The sequence below is a fragment of the Epinephelus fuscoguttatus genome, linkage group LG18 (genome assembly GCF_011397635.1).
Source record: "Epinephelus fuscoguttatus linkage group LG18, E.fuscoguttatus.final_Chr_v1".
Classification (NCBI taxonomy): domain Eukaryota; kingdom Metazoa; phylum Chordata; class Actinopteri; order Perciformes; family Serranidae; genus Epinephelus; species Epinephelus fuscoguttatus.
Window position 1 is genome coordinate 7001300 of NC_064769.1, and position 15457 is coordinate 7016756.

Sequence of the window (15457 nt, forward strand, 5' to 3'; positions counted from 1 at the left end):
AGGAGGGTGTCCTGGTCAGCAGGAAGCAGCTGAGATAAAAGAAAAATATATAAATAAATAAAAACATCCATGCTAACTGTGTTTCCAGGCCGGGACAGAGGGAGACGGAAATCTGATTTCAATGGATTATCACTCAATAAAGTGATATGAAGCGTCTCCCCCGAGGACTGAGAGCATGCTAATCTGATCCAACCTGATGCTGAAAGATAACACAAAGTGTCAGGGCTCATTAGGGCTTAATACACAGCAAACAGTGTTAGCATCTGTTAGCCAAGGCTGCTTCGAGTACCTGCTACTGCTGCTGCTAACAGGGTGAGCTTTAGAGCTGTCGCTGGTGGAGGTCAGGGTCGCAGCCAGGACTATAGATGTACTGAGGTCCACCCCCTTTATGTTGTCTTCTTCTTTTGGTGTGACATTACATTGTTTGTGTTCTTGCAGAGAGTCAGGTGCCCGACCAGCCCAGCTCTCTGCACGTCAGGCCACTGCCCAACAGCATCATCATGTCCTGGACTCCGCCGCTCAGCCCAAACATCCTAGTTCGAGGCTACATCATCGGCTACGGAGTGGGGAGTCCCTATGCCGAGACGGTCCGAGTGGACAGCAAGCAGAGATACTACTCCATCGAAAACCTTGGTGAGGAGGGGAGGGAGGTGATAATGGTGATGGTGTGCTAAGCTATGCAGTGCTGCAGGAATGTTGACTATTATTGGACAGAATTGTCAACTCATTACGCTCTGTTTCCATCTTCAGTCTGACATTGCTTCCACTCTAACTGATATCTGTAGGGGAAGGGGGATTAGATTTCCCAAACCAATCACTAGAGACAAATGTATCCACCTCAGTCTAACGTCATTATAAGTCCATACTGATGTGTCACCACATGCCTGTTTAGCTGAGTTTTTAAAGTGGAGCAAAACCAAGTTTAGAAGATAGCAGCATCTATCAAATCTATTGCACACGCCATTGTTGTTATTACTCCTCATTGGATGTGGCACACCACTTGACAACAGCCTGACAAAGGCATTCGTTCCTCCAGTGACACTGATTGGCTATTTGTAGTGCATCTGTGGAGCTCATTGATTGTTGTTTTATTTCAACCAAGAAACTGCTGTTTCATGTCACGATACCAGACAGATCAGTCATCCTTTGGAGTAGGTGAATTTTGAGGTCTGGGCACAGGCAAGCAGGAATGAGCCCTAAAACATGCAAATGAGTGAGCATTGTTGTACCTCTGGTTCCTTTTTCTTGAAGTCAGTGGGTTTTTTTTAATGGGTTAGATGCCTGAAATAAGGTGTGTGTGAACTTGCTTAAAAGACTTTCATGTTTTGTCCTACAACATAAAATACGTCAGTAAATACCCCACTGTGAATTTTAAAGATTTCTATGTGTCTTGAAAAAGGTAGTTGCTAACAAGTGGCTAAATGAGACTACAGAGCGCCACCACACCGAGCACAGCTTTACAGCCTCATTGTGGTGGTGACATTAAAGTCGTGTGACCATGGTTTAGTTGGTTTATATTTAAGTATTTACACTTCAATAATGATAAAAGTGGTGTTCATTTGTGAAGATCATCTTGCTGAACAAAATGTGTAAGTATCATAAACCTTTGTTTGCCGCAGAGCTTTTTTTCTGCAGTAATCCAATGGAAAAATCCAGGTCAGGCTAACAAAAAAAAAAATCGTCATCTCAGCACTGTATCGAGGGAAACTGCTAACCTAGCTGCAGTTCAAACAGAAAAATTTCATGAAGATGTTACAAAAACATTTAAATGTGAAATTAGTTTAAAAACATGACCATGAAGAGGTCATCTGTTGTAGTAATGTTAACTGTACCGCTAGCTAGCTAACTAGGTTACACCAGGAGGCGTGTCTGATGGATAGAAATCATTGAATTAACTCTCCAGACACTTCTGACTGTGCAGAAACAAGGTAATCGTATTTAACCTTTTTATGTGTTACGAGTAGATGCTAAATTCTCAGGAGAGCAATTAGAGACAGAGTGTGGTTGATATGTTGCATTTGCCTTAAGAGCTTAAAGCTATACTGCGTAACTTCTGTCGCCTCCCAGTAGATAATGCGTTATTACAACTAATAAGCCGGCGGTACTTCCATGTACACAGAGTAACACTCTCCACACACCGTGTACACAGAGTAACACTTGCCAGTCACCACACACCGTACATAGTAACCTATGTGGTAGGATCCACTTCTGAACTGTGTCTCAGCCGCTTCGCCGCCATGTTACTTTCTCTTTCTACCTGCGCTCTACCTCTCCGCTCTTCCTCCCCCTCCCTTCTTGTTGTGAGGAAGCATTTGCTGTGTGCCAGCATGGGAATGTCGCTGGTCTACATGCATACTAAAAATGATATATATTGAAAAAGACCTCAGACACAACCTGCCCCCAGGCTCTTGAAAGCTGGCACAAAAGATGCACAAAAGTAGCCCCCAGCTCCGGACCTCTTGTTTTCCAGGCAGTTAAAGACGGGGCATGTGTACTAAGGCTGCTGTCAGTCATGCCAATCACTGCTCGTGAACTGTGGTCGTGAACTGTCAAACTAGGCAACGCTGATCAAGATTCTTTTACCACATTGTATATTTCTCACCACAGATGTTTTCAGAAACATATTTTAGTAACTATAAAATCTTAGTTAACTATAAAATGAGAAAGTTTGTGACCTAGTCACCATTTGGGATACTGCCAAAAAACAAAGCGCCACCCACTGGCCAGAGCAAACATTCCCATTTCTCATTTTCATTTGATCAGCATTGTCTAGTTTAACAGTTTGACCGCAGTTAATGAGCAGTGATTGACATGATTGACAGCTGCTTTACAGATTCTGATTGGTTGTTTTCCAACAGCTACTGTAGATTCCAGCAAATGCCATTAGATGCACTACAAGGAGGCAGAGGAGCCTGATGTTTTTTTACAGACTATTTGTTCCATGTACTGCTGTGTGGATACAGTATCAGCAAATATAGCAAAAGTTATCTTTATAAAAGTTACCAACTGTAGCTTTAATAAGTCTGAAAATACTGCAAATAATGTATTTCTGTAAATGTGGAAAATTAACTGCCCCAGGTTGCTAATATGACCAAACTGACTCTTCGCTAAGCCCCACCCCTTTGTAATAGTCTGTCAAGCTGTCAAAGCTAACATGGAGCCCACACTGTAACTAACTTCACTCTCTACGTAGAAGAAATATTATTAAATTTTTGGGAAACGAAAAAGCGATTTCAGAGAGAAGCAGACAGAGGGGTCTACAATATGTGTTGGAAGGATATATCCAGAATGTCAAACTGACTGAGCAGCAAAAGCAGGTTTAAAAGATAGTTAGAAGCCAAAGCCGAACTATAGACAGATGACGGTATAAAAGTGAACCACCACATCACTGGTCATCGAGACAGGAGATAATTAATATTAAGGGAAACTTTGCTGATATTCAACTAGCTGTATGTCATTGCAGTGTGTGCAGATCAGTGCTGGGCAAGTTACTCTCAAAATCTCATATAAAACATATTATTAGTTGCCTTCATTTGAAAGTAATAGGTTACTTCAGAATATTACTCTCTGTGCAGAGTAATATGCTACTCTGGCATTACTTTGACCAAAATGACCTCAGAAGAATTAATGTTGATTTTAAATGGATGAGGGTCATGCTGTTTCACAGCAGGTAATCAAAGCACAGAAGTTCAGGTTTATGACAGTTCATTTCAAATCCAGTGCTGTGTAGGTCTGACCCATCCATGCATTCACATACAGTGGTTACATATAGTAACATCACCCAGATATGCTGATCAACCGGACTAGTCTAAAGCAAAGTGGAGGCCAGCTCCTTATCCCTGCTGCTTTCAAGCAGCCTTAGGATGCAATAGCAGGACGGAATACATTGTACACGTTGCAGGTATATTAATGGAGACATATGAACATGATAACACATAGTACACCATGACCCAGATGTGCCGATCATCAGCACCTTTCTATAATGTAGCGTATGAAGACATGACAAGACTCAATAACCTTCAGAGGATATTTTTTTTTGGTGGTGCACTGGCAGAAGTTGTTGTGGATCATCATATTAATAATAATCATAATCATATTACCCGAAATCCTGTTGGTAATGCATTAAATTACCATGTTACTGCTAAAATGTAATAGATTACTGTAACATGTTCCTTTTGTAACATGTTACCCCCAACACTGGTGCTGATGGTATATGGTTTGCTCTTAGCGAGCTAGCTGACCCTACACCTTTAAGGGTTTGATTTTGGTTTTGGAATGGAGAAGAAATATGATGTTGTAGCACCTTCCGACCTCTCTAGGTAACTAGTTTCATTATTACATGTACCCCAGGCACCACATTCAGCTCAAAATCCACAAACTCAGCCTGAAAATGAAGACAATCTGAAAGGACTGCATCAGAGTCTATGCAGCACAGCTGTGTGGTTGTCGGACCCTTGTCAGAGCTGGCCGATGCTATGTTTTGATTGGCCAGTCAGTGTTTGAGGGTCGGGACTAAATTAAGAACAACATCATCATACTCAGTCATGTTGGTCTCAAAGAAGCCGATATGGGCCATGCCCAGTTCTCAGTTTAAGGAACTGCAGCAAATTTAAAGTTAAACAGCATGTGAGAGCAGAAGTTATGTGACCTGATCTGACTTACTTCAGTAGACTGTCCTTCAGCAGGTGGCCACCTCACTGTGAATTTAAAATGTGCTGTATGTGCTCAGTGCCCTGCTAAAGGGCAAACAGGACAGTAGTGTCAGACACCTCTTATGTCACAGTGGCAGACCCCAGAGCCAGAGACACCTGCAGAGAAAGGGAGAGGTGGAGGTCTGGGAGTAATGAGCAGAAGATAAATCACTGATATATATTTTCCATAAGAGCCAAAAGCTTTTTCTCACCAAAATAATGCATCATTTCATGAATTTACATTTCCTATGTACTTATCAACACCAAATATTTAATATTTCCCACCCCTCATAATTCCAGCCGCTCCTGCCGACAACAAAGTGCCAATATTGACACAGTGCCTCCCTGTTCCACTTATTCATTATGATGATGAAATCCCCATTTAATTACAATCAATAATTTAAAAGAATTTAATAAGAAAGCTGCTTGAGGTGGAAATCTAATTGTGAAAGGAAGAATAAGAGAAAACATCCTCCCCAGCGACCACAACAAGCAATCTGCATGCCAAAGAAGACAATAACAAATTGGGTGAGTTTTTATACGCGGGATGAAAATTCCCGCCTCAGGTCCTATAATGGAGGAGTAATGAAAAAATAAAATCCAGCCGTCGTGTTGCATGCACACATGGGAGCGAGTGCACATATGTACACGACATTTATAATTCATAGTGATCATTAATTCATGCGGTGAGGCGTCTGGGGAGCAGAGCAGGCGTGTTTGTTTAACTGATGCAAGGGTTTGACGCTACATGGAGGGAACATGCGGCATCATCACATCAAGAGCGACGAGCGGCAGCAGCACCAGCAGCTGCATGACAATCACTTCATATAACTGCAGTCACCGTGTCTTCAGGTACATGTCAGGTCAGGACTCAGGAAGCAAAATCATGTCATTTAAACCTGGAGGAAACCACTTTCGCTGTTTCACTGCCAAAGCAGATAAAAGTAGATTCTTTAACCTGAACCACAGTCATCTACCAGATTTACTTATTACCAGGGTTCCTACACAAGTATGGAAAGTATGGAAAAGTATGGAAATAAATTTGATCAATTTCCAGGTATTAAAAAGTATGGAAAATGAAAAATAAAGTATAGAAAAATATTTATGTTTCCAGACTATTACCACTGTTCTAAAATACTGTTTTCTAAAATAGAAAATTAGGTATTTCCAAAAATAATTTAATCAATCCGGATCGTGTTTTATGCCGGGCCAAGCACAGTTTGTGTGAGAGCAAACGTCTCAGAAAACATACCGCCTCTTTTACCTGATTGACAAGTGGTATGTCCAGTCCGCTGCCCCATGACCCTCCTCCAGCCCTCCAGGTATCAAGTTTCACTCCAACACTGCACCTTCGACAAGAAAACGAGTTTCACATGGTTCACAATGGGTAGATGAAAGTTTTTGGATGGATGGCTTGACAATACCGTATATAAATACTGGTTGGCCAAGGATTCCCAATTTACACACAGAGCTAGATGCAAGCTTTGTGTGACATCGCCAACATGGAGTGAGAAGGCGATTCTGAGCCACATGAAAGGAAAAAACACTGACGTCTCATTATGGCATCGCTTGCACCCAGAGTCCCAACCTTTTTGCCTCAGCCCAGACATTGAACTTACCTGAGTTTTTATTTGCATGCCATTATTGTACTTGGCTACAATCGCTTATTAAGAATAATTAAACATGATGTGAAATATGATACACTGATATATTTACTCGGATGTCGCATATTCTCGGGGGGGGACGCTGAGAAGTCTGGAAATTAAGGTATGGAAAAGAATGGAATTTTGAAATTCCAAATGTGTAGGAACCCTGTATTACTGTTTATACATATCCAATCAGATTGTCTTTTTCTGGGTAAAATTATGATTCCAGTGTTAACAAGCCAATACATGTTATCATTTTGTAACTGATATGAGAAATTAACCCTGGGCTAACCCTTTACCTTTGTTTCAGTTTTCTCCACTTACTTTATTGACATAACATTTAAATGAATATGTATTGCCCCAAAAGAAGCTCTTGCACAATCTGCAAAGGCAGATTGCATAGTGTTGGATGTAATGATTAATATTTGTATATTCTGTATGTTTTTTATATTTATGATTACCTTTAGCAGTGGCGGTCCTAGCACATTTGGTGCCCTAGGTGAGCCTCCCTCTGGCGCGCCCCACCAGCTCAGCAGGACCAAAATACAAATCAACAGCCCAGCTAACAATAAAAAATCTGATAAAAAATATGTGCTAATTTGCTTTCAGTAACATGTTGTACATGTGTTATAATAATCATATAAAACAATAATCAGTAAAAAAAAAAAAATACAAATGAACTTAGAATAGTATATTATATTGTAAAATAATAATAAAAGTACAAATACATTTTCTAATTGAACTAGGGCTGCACCGATTTTGAAATTCTGGGCGGTTACTGATACCAACAATGACCCAAAGCTTGGTGTTTCTTTTGTTTTTTGTTATTTATTCTTTCTTCTTTCTTTGTGACAGGAAACACAGAAATCTACATTATGAAAAAATAAATGAACAGTTCTAAAGTCATTCATTACACTCCCTTTGAATGAGCACAAAATTAATAATACACATGTATGAAACTACTTTTAACATAACCTTCTTTCACATCTTTAAAAAAATAAGCAAAAAGCCTTTTTACTATATAAGATACATCATAATTCCCTCTCTGATGTCTATTATCCTGTGTTAATATTAACAAATTTTCAGCTGGATTTATTTAAGTTTCTCACCAAAAACTACATTTGACGAGATTACATTGAACACATCATGAGAACTTTATAATTTATTTTCACTCAATACTCTTTTTTACTGAGTAAGAGCTTGAACACTTTACAATGTAAATCAATGCAACCTCCGTGAGCTGTTCGTTGCGGCCCCCAGCTGCTGAGAGGTAATGAAAACTAGCTCTCCTCCTGCCGAAATCAATATGGATTTGTTGTTGTTTTCTTATTTTTTCATGTTCTTTCTCTCCACAAACACTTCTCTCAGTAGTGTCATGGTAGTTGAGTGGGCACCTAAGAGCTTTTGTCGTTTTGACATGATAACGATATGTTTCGGGGTTCATGTGACACCATTTGATTACTTTAACCACCTGTTACTAGTTCCACCCAGGGGACAGGTGTGCATCACATACAGAGGCTAAAAGTCACAGAGACATCACACACGGAAGACCCAAGAAAGCATTGGTATTTGACGACTTGGAATGAGAGGGCATTGGTTTTAAACTTGAATTAGTGTTTGTGTCTACCTGCCCAGAGTCTACAAATGGAAATTAGCCCAGAGCCAAATCTGATGCAATGCATCTCCTCTCCTTGTGTGAGACTAATGCTGTATATAGCTTTATAAATGGTCCCCCATCTGTAGGGAGGTGAGCTGAAACAAAGGACACCGACAACAGTAATTACCTACATTACGTAAAGGTACATTAGGTACATTACCACTTTTCAATTTCTATTGCAGTATTTCCACAACATCATGTGCAGTATTACTTTTCAATATCACGATCACTTGTCAGTGTCTTGCAATATAATTTTCTCAAAATCATGCGCAATACTGCTTATCATTGTTACATACAATAAAACGTTGATTATCAGGGGCAATATGCATTTTTCCACAATTTTAGTTCATTTTTAGTAACAATTGTACTTATCTTATTTCTATTGTTACTCCATGAGGCACTGATTTTTGCTTGTTACTCCTTAAACACATATCTTGTATAGTTTTAATATTTTGACTGATACTTAATACTTTCTTAAATACTGGGCCCAGTCTGAGTCCCAGACCCAGGGAACCCACTGCAATGTTAATTTGCATTATTGTAATTGTGAAGCATTCTCTGGCACAAGAATAACCTTCAGCATAAATCAAGTTCTATGGAATTGAATTGAATTCCTGACAAAGAAAAGTTGGAAAGAAATAGATAACTAAAAAGCAAATGATCTCAAAAATTGCAACTTATTATGACAGCGTATTATGTTTTTGTTTTGTTTCTTTTCCGAATGTGTTTTAAAATAACTCTTCATCTTTCTCTCTGTCTCCCCATCTCTCTCTCTCTCTCTCTGTCTGTCTGTCTTTCTCTGTCTCTCTCAGAGCCGAGCTCGCACTACGTGATTTCCCTGAAGGCGTTCAATAACGCAGGAGAGGGAGTCCCTCTGTATGAGAGCGCTGTCACTCGATCTCTGACAGGTACAATCACACACTGATAATCACAGTAATCTCATGTTTACAGTACACTGGTGATGTGTTCACATGCAATAGGATATGTGTGTAGCTGATATAACAACATGCTACGTATCAGTGTAGAACATGATGGTTATGTCAGCTTTATTATATCGAACTGAAAGACAAGAGTGTGTTGTGACTGCTGTGAGTGTGATGGGGATGTGACCACAGTACTTTCATTAACAGTGACAGTAATGTAACATAGTACTAATATCAGCAGTATCAATACAATCACATTGTACTTGTAGTAGCAGTATTAGTATTAGGCATAGCAGTAGCATTAATAGTAGTAGAAGAACAGTAGCAGCAGTAAAAACAGTCCTAGCATTGGCACCATCAGAAGCAGTTTTAAAAATCGTAGAAGCAGCAATAGTAGCAGTTAAAGTGAAAGAAGTATTAGAAGCAGTGTGCCCACTAGCAGTAGTAACAGTAGTAGTTGTACTTAGCATATGGTGGGCAAAGTAGCAGTAGCGGTATCGGCTGTGTTACCCAGGGCTACCAGCTCTCACACATTGACTGTTAGACCTAACAGCTTACATGCAAGTTAATGTTTGGAATATACAGCCAACAAATCTGAAACTTGTGTGGAAGTAATGAAACAGCAGGATAAACAACATGATTGATGTTATTTAATCCTGCAACAAGCTCAGCTGCTGGTGAAAGCTGAAAAGAAAATTTCTCAAAGATACAGGAAGAAAGTGTGAGCTGATTACCATTACTACGCAATGTTTTATTCAACATGTTATAAATGATGCATCATGTTTCAGATGTCCATCCTGTCTGTCCTCAGGATCAGCAGCTGTTAGTACTATTTCAGCACAGAGCATTTCTTTTTATCTCTTTACCTCCACAAGTTGAGGGTAAGTTGCTGCTCTGTGCAGCAAGAGGACACTGCGGGCTCTACTACTGTGTGTCAAGTGCACCCAGTCCAGTGCAGCGAGCGTGGTGCACTTGGACACAGGATGGGATCAGAACACTCCTAAGGGAATTTAACTGGAGATGCAGTGTACTAGCTTTGAAGTAAGTGTTTGCATGCCTTTGGTGGCTGCCTCGTGTGTCCTGCGTCCAATTGGAGTGTTGGTTGTACACACCCTCAGAGATGAATGCTACACATCCACAAGATGCAATATGCAATGCCCACATGAATGGTAGGGGCATCAGTGTATGTAAATATGGTGCTCAACAGAACTTCTTCTACTACAGCTTCACAAGATAGCCTGGTGCAGTTACAATTAGCATTTAGCAGTAGCTATAGCATAATGTGCGATGTGCGATTTAATGCCAGTGACACGACAACAGTAGCAATAGCAGCTGTCCTTGCAGTAACTGTAGAGGCTCTAGCTGCTATAGTAGTAGACTAGTGGCAACCCTTTTAAGCCAATAAGAAATACAATAAGCTGGATGGAGCAGTGAATGACAACAGCCCTGCCCACATTTAAGAGTACTGCTCGTGGTTTGCAAACAGACCTAGGGTCTACAGTAGGTACCATGTCCGAAGGGTTACTTTTGGTTCCAAGGGTACCATACTGAAAGTGTTTGGTGGAAACAGGGCTTTAGACCACATCTTCTGCCATATTGTGCACCTATTTAACATATATGCCAAAAAAGGTATTTCTTTGTATTTTTATGTCAAAATCATGTGTTCTCCTTGTTAAACAAATAATCACATGTTCTTACACAAACTAGTGACAACCAGTTTCAACCAATAATATCATGACATCCACCCTTCACTCAGTCTGCAACTTTTAGACGCACAGAGCTATGATTAAATTAGCTAGCTAGCAACAGCATGCCCACATTGGGCATACTGTGATTATAGGCTGCGGGCTAGAATTTATTCACTCAAGGAAAGTGTTATCTGTGGCAGCTCCAGATTATGCCCAAGGCATTTTACAGTGGACTGCTTCAGCAACTAACGTTACACGGAGCATACGATGGATTTCGTCTCTCTCTCCCAGATGCTACTGTCTCATCTGCATTACATCGTCGGGGCCTCACAGTTATGACTCCCACTTTGAAGTGATCAAATCAGATTCCTCCTAACTTATGTCCCACCTGCCTATCCTGTTTCACTTGGAAATTCATCACAATTCTGGAGCTAGAAAATCTTAAAATACCATTTCATCTTCACTTTAAGAAACAGTTGCAGGAACAGCAGCAGTAACAGCAGTATTAGCAGTCGTGGTAGCTGGTTTCCTAAATATAGATGTCTTGGTTTTGGGGACTCAATCTATGCAATCTCTTCTAGCTGTGTTTGAGTTGATATTGATGAGGACTTTAGAAAGTTTGTACATGTGGTTGTGATTCACAAGGATTTGGAGGAAAAGTGACAGTCTGGCAGTAAGGCCTCAGTCTGAATCCAACAGCACTGACTCCTGAAATATTCATCCTGAGGAAAATGTTCACACATCAGTCACAGCCGTCTCTGTGTGTGTGTAACACGTATGAACTGTAGGTGTGTATGTATCTGTTTATATATAGTGCGCGTGATGGCTTGCACTCATTACTGTATGTATTTGTGTGTCTGTGAGTGAGAGACTCATTAGCTTCTCCTGCAGAAGATGGGCTGTAGAAGTGAGATAAATGAAATGCATCCAACTCTCAGCCAAGTTTCATCTTATGAATTAAACAGCCGGCCCTCCTCTGCTCACCCAGCAGCCTGTGGCTGACATAAATCCTTTATTACTCTCATATAAATGCCACATTTCTGAGGTTTGATGTGATGATAGTCACCGGAAAAACCAGCAGCACAGACCACTTCACTCACCTCAGTTTCTTAACCTTCATCACAGCATGTTTTTATGGTGCTTCTATTTTCTTCCTCTCAGAAATTAAAAAAAAAAAGGAAAAAAAAGAGTATTTTTAACTTGCACTTGTTGTCTTTGATTGAGATTTCTTTAAAGGAGGAAGGAAGAAGCAATGGAGAAGAAGAGCAAGAGAGGGGAGATGAAGGTTTGATATAGATCCCAGTCAGAGAGAAACAGCAGGAGGGGGGCAGAGAGAGACAGAAAGATTTGATGGACTTTAATGATGGCTCATGGACAGAGGAGGGAAACAGAAAAAGAGGAACGAATGATGGCACGGAGACAAAAGAGATGAACAAGGAGAGAAAGAGTGCATGAGACTAGAGAGGAGGAGACACAGAGAGAGGCGTGGGATGTAGAAAGTAAAATACACTGAGACACAGGCATCTATAGTCACACAGGTTTATGAATCTCCTACAGTCATAATAGAGTTTTAAGAGATGTTTATAAAGACACATTAAAAACGCATATACATGTCGAGATTTATAAAGAAATAGCTTTGGTCTTTTGCTGTAGCAGTTTGTTAGGTTCCATGTTTACACTGAGCAGCAAAGGGATCAGACTAAACAGTATCAGATGGATTAAAGTTCTGCTGCTGACTAGACTGAGTCTACTTTAAAAGATTCCCTCCAGACATGTCCAGAGATGTATAAAAATAATCTGCTTTGAGTCTGATATGGCTTTCTTACATTGTTCTTTGATGAAGTCATTTCAAATAAGTTAATTCATTTAATTCCACTTTCAAAAAAGTACGCTGATCTCCTGGTTAGCTCAGTGTTCTACAGGCTATAAATCTGCACTGGGGCTGGATGGATGATTGGTTGTTATCAGATAACATCTTTGTCGCCTGGTAGCCAACACTGCACTGACCCAGCCCAGGTCACGGCCCAGTCACTGAGACGCACTGCTGTAACACTGCTAGAACACTATAGACATATCTGAAGTTCTATAGGCATGGGTAAACACAGCTGGAGTTTTAGAGGGATATATAGACATATCAGGGTCCTGTAGGGATATGCATACACATTTGAATTCTACCAAAGGGACAGGTGGACATATCTGGAGTTCTATAAAGATGTACAGACACAATTGGAGTTCTATAAAGACATCTAAAACCATCTGGGGTTCTGTCAAAATATCTAGACATATCTGGATTCTACAGAGATATTTAGACACACTGGGAGATCTGTAGAAATATTTGTAATTCTACATACATATACATAGACACATCTGGAGTTTTATAGAGACATGTAGACACATCTGTGTTAAGTGTTAAGACATCTGCTATTCTATAGGAATATGTAGACGCATCTGGAGTTCTTTGGAGATGTGTAGACATCTGGAGCTATATCGCTGTATGCAGACATTTCCGGGGTTCAATCAAGATATGTAGACACCTGGAGTTATGAAGCGATAAATAAACCTACCGGGAGTTGTACAGAGATACACAGAGACATCTGGAGTTCTGTAGAAATATGTTAACACACCTGGAGTTCTTTAGAAAATGTTAGCACATCAGGAGTTCTAAAGAGATATCTAGACACATCTGGAGGTCTATCATACTATCCAAATCTCTATAGCGATTTGTAGACACATCTGGAGATCTGTATCTGTAACACATCTGGTATTCTGCAGGGATAGACACATCTGGAGTATTAACACAGCTGTAATTCTACAGGTATGCATAGACACATCTGGAGTTGTACAGAGATAGACAGAGACTTTTAGAGTTCTAAAAGAATATGTTAACACATCTGAGATTCTATAGAGATACTTTAACACATAGGAAGTGTTGTAAAGACGTTTAGATACATGTGGAGTTCTGCAGAGGTATGTAAACACACCTGGAGTTCTGTGGAAATAGCTTAAAACGTCTGGAGTTCTTTAGAAATTATTGACATATCTGTAGTTCAATAGACATGTTCTATCAAAATATATAGACACATCTGAACTTCTATAGTGATTTGCAGACACATCTTGAGATTTATAAAGATATGTAGTCATCTGGAATTAAATGGAGATATGTAGACACATCTGGAATTCTGTAGGTATATGTAGTCATTTTTGGAATTCAATAGGAATACACAGACATAAATAAACAATGTACTTGTAATCTTGATTTCTTACAAAGAGATGTCGGCAGTACTATATAAATAGGAAGACACATTTGGTATTTTTTAGAGATACGTACACACATCTGTGTACTACTGTTCTGTAGAAATATACTATCACATCTGGAATTCTATAGATATACACAGACACATTCATTGGTCAGCAAAGTTTTGATGCACATCTGGAGTTCTGTAGAAATTCAGAAATACATGGAGTTCTATAGAACCATGTAAACATGTGGAGCTCTATGTAAACATACACAGAAGCATCTGGAGTTCCTTAGAGACATATAGTCTTACATGGAGTTGTAGTGTGACAGTCAGGAGTTGATAAGCTGAGACCCCGAGGGCTGAGAGAAACTAAACCCATTACTGTTCTGACAAGGTCATCAACAGAGACACACACATAGATACACACACACTCTCTGTCTTGTCATGCCGGGACAGGCTGAACTCTCCGTCACTTTATGTGGCAGGCTGCAGGAGAGTTTTTTACGAGAGCTTTAAAAAACGGCTCGTTAACGGTGGGATCCTCGTTAATATACTGCCTCATCCTCGCCTCGCCGCCCACACACTGCAGAGACAGAACTGATCCTCAACCAACCACCACACCGCCATTTAATCAAGAACTGGAGGACCGCAGAGAGAGACAACGACGGAGATGGGAGGAGGGATAAGAGCTATATGAAAGGATGCAGGAGGAAAGAAGGGAGGAAGTGAGGCAGAGAGAAAGAGTGGGGGAGGAGCAACTGAAGGAAAAGTAATGTGGAGAAGAATAAAGGAAAGATGGAGAGGTGAGAGGATAGCTGAGGAAAGGGGGAAGGGATTGAGGTAGTTAGGTGGGAGAAGAAAGACAGGAAGGAGGAAAAAGGGAAGAGAGGAAAGGAAAGAAGGAGTGCAACAAAATATGGAAGGGAGGAAGACTAGTGAGCAAGGAGGAACGAGGGATGTAGAGAGTAAGGAAATACCAGATAGGAGGAGAGAGTAGAAGGAGGAGTCTGGTGGAGAAGGAGGGGGCGTGTTCTCCGTCCTCATCAGTATTCTGTCCTGACTGGAGCTTTATTGTGATGCTGGACGACCAGTTTAACCACGACACTGCCTGCTGCAGCTCGCCCCGCAGCTCCAAACACCTCTTTCATCAATCTCTCTCACTCTCTCTCTATATTGGCCTGCAGCTGTACATCTCTCTTCAACAGCAGCACATTAGATGTCAGTGTTGATTCTCTCAGTGGTCTCGTTTAGACTGCAGACACAACAGGACGAGCCTCCTTCATCTCCCAGGACTGATGTTGCCTTCACATGAACTCACGCTGAAAGTCAACACCACAACATGTTCAACATTCAAGTGGTTTAAATTATACAATCAGTGTGAAAGAAATATTAGAGCTCCATTTTTCAACAGCAAATCAAATCACACCAACTGCAGTGGTTGTCAGTTTTTCCTTGGGTGGATCTAAGGATGTGAATCCAGGTCTAATGTTCTGGTTTTGTCCATCATTTCTATTAATAATGATAACACTGTACTCATCAAGACAAATATCTGAGATTTGGGTGCATGGTGACATCATCACAAAGAAGTCTGATGGGTAGTGACACACACAGTT

The 15457-nt window shown here is 40.5% G+C and overlaps 1 protein-coding gene across 1 annotated transcript in view; it reads left to right on the plus strand.

The window, feature by feature from the left end:
- Positions 1-15457, plus strand: part of dcc (DCC netrin 1 receptor) — a 397984-nt gene that overhangs the window by 272541 nt on the left and 109986 nt on the right. Inside the window, exons 15-16 of the mRNA XM_049603936.1 lie at positions 439-633; positions 8807-8902. Of these exons, the coding sequence (XP_049459893.1) occupies positions 439-633; positions 8807-8902 (291 nt within the window). The remainder of the gene's footprint in view (positions 1-438; positions 634-8806; positions 8903-15457) is intronic.